Below are 6,200 nucleotides of genomic sequence, written 5' to 3'. Positions count from 1 at the left end.
GGCTCCGCCCGCAGCACTTGTTGCGGGGAACGGCCGCCGGTCTGGGGGGGGGGAGGGAGGGAGCGAGGAGGCGGCCGCCCTGCCGTCACGGTGCTGGGAGACAAAGCGAGGCGGTGCCCATCCCCGCCAGGGTCTCTCCTCCCCGTCCTTGTGCCGCCGTCATCGCCCTCCGCCCCCCCCCCCCCCCGGGGGTGTGCGCGTAGCGGTTGTGCGGGAGCCCCTCGGCTTCCCTCAGGCGTCCCGCTGCCTGGTGACAAAGGGGCGGTGGAGCCCGGGCCGTCGGGGCCTTCCTCTCGCGTCAGGTAGATGAGCGAGGCCGCCGAGGGGCTCTGGGAAGTGTCGGACTCGGTTCCCGCCTTCCGTTCCCGGCTGAACGCCTGCAAAGTAATTCTGAAATCTTACTTTCATCCCTGTACTTTCGTAGCGTAGCTTGATTTATCCCCCTCCCAGCTCTCCTGCCCTTGCTGCCCGCCCTTGTGCCGTTCGGAAGGGTCGGGGCGGTACCGGAGGGCACACAGAAATGGGACAGCAAGCAGCGAGTGGCGGGCCGTGGGTGTTGCAGTGAGAGGTGACCGACTCTCCGGGGCCTGGCCTTAAGAATAGCGATAGTAATCGTAGCGTTTGTAAATATAACATCGGTTTGGGTTATCAGCGGGACACGGGATAATTTTTCATTCCTAAGTCGTCTGTACCTAACTTGCAAACAGAGCTCTGTTTCTGTTTTGTTACAGAGAGGGGTGAAAAGGGAGGTATTGCAACTGGATTCCCGATCAAATCCATGCTTTTTGCTGCAAGGTTGCTAGTTGTGTAGATCAGTGTTTTTCAAACATCTTTTGGTCAGGAACTCTACCTTCCTGCAATATTTTGGGCTGCTGTCTTGTTTGTACATGTATTCCTATGTTCTGACCACCCCAACAGCTTTAATTGCCAGTCATGTGTGCAAAAACCTGAGTGCAAAAAATAACAGTGCCTTTTCTTCTTTACTTTCACATACCCCAAACTCCAGCATAACTGTCCTTGACTCCATCAATAGTTATTAAATTCTGGACTCTCAAGTTAAAACATTACTGTAGCTAGTTCTGCATTACTGTAGCTGGGTGCATCTGGAGATATATGGTCCAAGTGCAGGCAGAATGACTCCTTTGTTATTACTAGTCCTGATGCTCTTCTTAATGATCCACCTGACATGTCTTTTGAGATGCCAGCCCTTTCAGACTTGCCAGTTTTACATGTGTGAAAGAGAGGAAGAAAACAAATGCTCAGATATTCACAAAGCCTTTTAATGTTTTGTGGCTATGATTCAGTGTTGTTCAAGAGAGCAGCGTTACTGAGGTTTTTATATATATATATAAAAACCTCTGTTGTCCCCTGCTTTGAGGGCATGCAGAGACAGCACACAGAAGAAAACGTTAGCAGTCCAGATGTATATATGCATATCCGTATTGTGATACTGCATTGTTTTGCATCCCCCTTTGTCTGTCTTGAAAGCATGGGACATTTGAGGACAGGACAAAGATGGTTAGCAGTCCCCAACCTTAAAAGTGCTCAATAATAAAGCTAGTTTTTCTGACCATTTAGTATAATCCATATCTTCTTCTAATATTTACTAGCAAAATTATAGGTATATTTCATTTCTGTAAATAAACATTTTTTTTCTTTGTGCATAAATTCCCTAAATACTGGAAAGCTCACTTTTTCTCAAGCTTTTTAATATATGCTATTCAATATTTCTTTCAGATTGTTGATATTGTTGTTGGAAAAGATGAGAAAGGCAGAAAGATTCCAGAATATCTGATCCATTTTAATGGTTGGAACAGAAGGTAAGAACCTGGGTGTGTGGTTTCATTTCTTCTATTTTATTCTTCAAAGAAAAGCATTGCACAGAATATCAAAGGAGTTTGACGTTTGCATGAGTATTTTTGGTTTTGTGAATGCCTTTAGTATACTTGCTCACGTTGGTCTGTATCAATTAATTTCAGTGGATCAGTTTGATAGCCATGAGTTTAAACTTTATGAGGTATCTGTCTTTGGCATATATTTGTGGCTCCTAGGTTTCCGTTAATGAAAGGAGTTCATGCTATGTTAAATCTAGACCTGGACTGTCTGGTTATCAAGGCTAGTACGTGAGTGCAGTCTCTTGTGATCTATAGCATGTGTCGGTGCTACAAACACTATTGCATGTTAAGTCAAGGTTTGAGAGGTTTTAGATAGCAACATGAGAGTTGAAGCCATGGGAATACAAAAGGATTGCAAACCTTGCGATACAGGTATTGCTTCTGAATGACACTAAAAGAGTGCTTTTTAGATTTAATGTGTGTTAATTCATTAGTAATCATGAGTGGCATATATTTATAGCCGTTAATAATTTTCTTTTGACCTATCCTTAGCTGGGATAGATGGGCAGCTGAAGATCATGTTCTTCGTGATACAGACGAAAACCGCAGATTACAGCGTAAATTGGCACGGAAGGCTGTGGCTCGCATGTAAGAAATCCTTTTGGTCTCAAAATGAATGAGCGATTCATTTTCAGATTCAAACAGGTACATCCAGGTGTCTGCAAGTGAGCTTGGCCTTTAAGCTCATGCTGTAGATGGTACATATCTACTCAGTATAGTCAGTGCGTTTTAGAGAGCTACTCTTCTCATACTAAGGTAGATACCTACATACTGTTATTAAACAACACTCTAAATGACTTAACACTTAATAACCATGTTATTCTTAACTACTGCTGCGAAATGCCTGTGTATTGGATCTACATCTTCCCAAAGAAATGTACTTGAAAAATAACTTAGGAAAACCTGAAGTATTTTTCAGCCAAAGGCAATAATCTAATATTGGTTGGCCATGGCTTGAGGATCTGCTTGAGAACACGAATATGAGGTAATGTACAGACGTTAAGGTATCTACTCTCAAATAAGCATTGTCCAAATTATTTCAACATTAATTATTGAAAATAACTCAAACATATGTTTCCTGTGCATTTGCATGTAATTAGCTAGGATAAACAAATTAAATAATATTAGCCAAATCTCAGTGAACCATTTTATGTTCTGTAGGAGAAGAAAGGGAAGAAAGAAGAGACGTTGCAGGTTGCCTGGTGTTGACTCTGTATTAAAAAGCCTTCCTGCCGAAGAAAATGATGAGAGCAGTGAAAACTGTGAGCTTGTTTTCATTCTTTGACAGCTGGCATGATGCCTTTAACTTTTTGAAGCTGGGGGTACAGAGCATGCTGTAACTTGCTATTAGGATGACACGAGAGTATCACAGTCCTGCTTGAAATATATGGAGGCAGTCTTATGAAGAGTGAGCACTATGTTTCATGCTAAGCATATATTATCTCCTTTCTTCTTGTGTTCCAGAGGCTTTTTCTTGTGTCACTTCCACTGAGCTATTCTGATCAGTGATTTCAGAGCTTAATGCTGCTTTGTTTAGTGTAGTATTACCAGGTGCGAGAAGCCCTTAGTTTTCTTTGTTTGGTGTTAGAAAACAAGATGCTTTCCCTGCTAGTTTTTCTATATATTTTAGGGGGCAATAAGACTGTCTCTTTCCCCAGTCCGCCTGGCGCAAAGGTCTGTTTCTTGTCAGGTGACTGGCTGATTTCACTCTCAAGCCAGCTCTTTCATTTCATAGCATTTTTCTTTGTAGCTTGAAAACCAGCAGGAACACTGGCTGGTACTTAACTGATGTTCTGGTAACTGTTGCTGCACAGATCCAGACCTTCTGATTGAATTATTAGTATGTTAATCTCCTGTTCAGAACTAAAGTCCAATAAAAATTGAAAAGACCTGTGAGTGTTCAGAAATGTAGGGAGCTTTTAAAAGTGAGTGTTTTTCGATTAGAGAGGATGCAAGAACACTTCCTGTAAACTTCTTGTCTTAACATATTTAAGAAGTTTATAGTGTGCTGTAGATAATACTTGTGTGTTTAATTCAGTTAGAGTTATTCATCCTCATTAAATATAACAAGCTAGTTGTGAGTTGTTTTGTTGGGTTTTTGGGGGTTTTGGGTCTTTTTTGCATTGAGGCCTGAAATTGGTCTTAACCTCTGCAATGTAATAATGTGACTTAAATATGTGAAATCTCTTTTACACAGCTATAAGTAGTTCTTCTTCTGATGACAGTGATGAAGGAACAGATGAAGAAATAAAAAGTGAAGAAAGTGACATAGAAGAGAGGACAGAAATGGTATGTTCATGAGCTCCTTAACTTAATAGAATTTAAACATCTATATTTGAAATGCCAGAAAAATTGAAGTAGGTGAAATACAGGCCACAGCTGGTTATTTAGATGGAATTAAAAGCATAATTTTCTTACTCCTGGTGCTCACTGTGGTTGAGTTTTTGAAAATTATAGGAGACATCATATTCTTGTAGAATTCTTTGATATTAATCTAAAAATACACATTTGTTTCTTTTCTTCTCTTTCTACACATAAGGCTTATGTGGAGAAAACTTGGCAACCTAGATTATCCAGATTTTTGGGTGCTGTAAAATTTTACTGGTCTATGCAGGTTGGACAAATCCTAATAGCAGCAGGATCTTTCTGGCTTTTGTATTTTATTGTGAAATGGGCATGTCAACTCTGTTCTTAAAATGTAGGAGACTAACTTCAAGAAAAAACAGTTATTTTCTCTACATTATTGAAAAGAAAGTACAGCGTAAAGAGTTGTTCTGAAGGTCTGCGAAATCTAACTACTACAGTGTGGGTGATCTGAAGCAGCAAAACTGAATTCTGTTCATTCTGTGTTAAATACTTAAGCGAATGCTAAATTAAAAAAAAAACTTTTAAAAAATGAATTCACAGATGACTTCAAAGCAGTATTGTTAAATTGCTTACAGTAAGGCTACTACTAAATATTTACTATAGTTTTTTTTTTTTTGCATGACAAAACTTGATTGTTGAATTGTACCCTGCCTATTGAAGTTCTTTTTCACTAATGTTCATAAGCACAACCGATTTTATATTGTTTCTTGCACTGATCTGTTGTAGAAAGAAGAACAAGACACTCACACAAAAAGGGACATGGAAGAAAGAGCAATAAGCATAGAAATTCCTGAAGTCTTGAAAAAGAAGCTTGAGGAAGACTGTTACTATATTAATAGAAGAAAACGGGTATGAAGTGAAAGCTATGAAATGAATGTGCATGGGGGGGGTGGGGAGGGCATAAAAAGTAGTTCTTGTGTATAACAGCTCCTGGTTTTTTTGAACTTTATTGCAAAGGTGAGCTTAGTATAAGGAAGAGTAAAAAAGAGTGTTGGGAGCAGAATTCTCTGTAGCTAAAACAGTGACTTGTCATTATATTTAAGAATGTAACATTTCAGTACACAATTGTGTTTTGCAGTGCAGATTGGTTTTTTGAAGCTGGAAATGTAGTAAGCTTGTTGACCTGACCATATTTTTGTTTCTCCAGATGTTTATAAAGGATTGATCAAAAAATGCAGTTTAAGGGTTCAAATTAATGACTCCTGAAATAACTTCATGCAATAGAGACTTACTAAACTAGTCAATACATTACAAGCTCCTGTTTTAGCTTGGTATACTTACTAATTGTTTTTGTAAGACATTGATTTGTTGTTTCTTTTTCAGCTAGTGAAGCTTCCTTGTCAGACAAATATAATAACCATCCTGGAGTCATATGTGAAACATTTTGCAATTAATGCTGCTTTTTCAGCCAATGAAAGATCTCGGCACCATCAGATGACTCCACACGCTAATATGAATCTTCATTATGTGCCACCAGAGAAGAAGTAAGTAATCTTTGTTCCAGCTCTGTTGTCACAAGAAGAATAACCTTGGATTCTGTGTTCTGTTTCAAGGCTGTTCACTTCTGTGAACTTATACGGTGATGTATGTCTGTTTATGGGCCTTAAAATATTTGACAGATACCTCTAGTACAGTAACACTGACAATTTGTTTATCAGCGAGAGAGTCCCTGTTATCTGAAAAGTCATTATGCAAACGCATCAATATCCCCTTTTCTGAATTAAGTTCTTGTGAATATTGTGACCTGTTTTGGAAGAATGTGTTGCAATTGTCTATGTGAAGAATTTTTTGAGCACTGAGAGAGTATCTGGTATGAGAATTCCTTAAATAAAACTAAACAGGTTCAGATTTTATAAAGGACAAAAAATTTTATATAAACATTTCTAGAGAACTCCAAGTGCAAGTGATTCCCCCCCCCCCGCTCCCCCACCCCCGAAT

The 6,200-nt window shown here is 39.5% G+C and overlaps 1 protein-coding gene across 4 annotated transcripts in view; it reads left to right on the top strand.

The window, feature by feature from the left end:
* The window catches only part of MSL3 (male-specific lethal 3 homolog (Drosophila)), a 22,283-nt gene that overhangs the window by 242 nt on the left and 15,841 nt on the right, over positions 1-6,200 (top strand). For 2 of the 4 annotated variants that reach the window (XM_010581571.1, XM_010581573.1), the window contains exons 2-7: positions 1,738-1,820; positions 2,388-2,483; positions 3,057-3,157; positions 4,093-4,184; positions 4,989-5,111; positions 5,586-5,746. In XM_010581571.1, coding sequence (XP_010579873.1) covers positions 1,738-1,820; positions 2,388-2,483; positions 3,057-3,157; positions 4,093-4,184; positions 4,989-5,111; positions 5,586-5,746 — 656 coding nt within the window. Of the gene's footprint in view, positions 1-247; positions 385-1,737; positions 1,821-2,387; positions 2,484-2,768; positions 2,881-3,056; positions 3,158-4,092; positions 4,185-4,988; positions 5,112-5,585; positions 5,747-6,200 lie in introns of those variants that run through there. The other 2 variants (XM_010581572.1, XM_010581574.1) reach the window with 2 other exon arrangements.

Source organism: Haliaeetus leucocephalus, unplaced genomic scaffold (genome assembly GCF_000737465.1).
Source record: "Haliaeetus leucocephalus isolate CR32 unplaced genomic scaffold, Haliaeetus_leucocephalus-4.0 Scaffold795, whole genome shotgun sequence".
NCBI lineage: Eukaryota > Metazoa > Chordata > Aves > Accipitriformes > Accipitridae > Haliaeetus > Haliaeetus leucocephalus.
The sequence above is the reverse complement of the archived record's forward strand: the minus strand, read 5'-3'. Positions and strand labels throughout refer to the sequence as shown.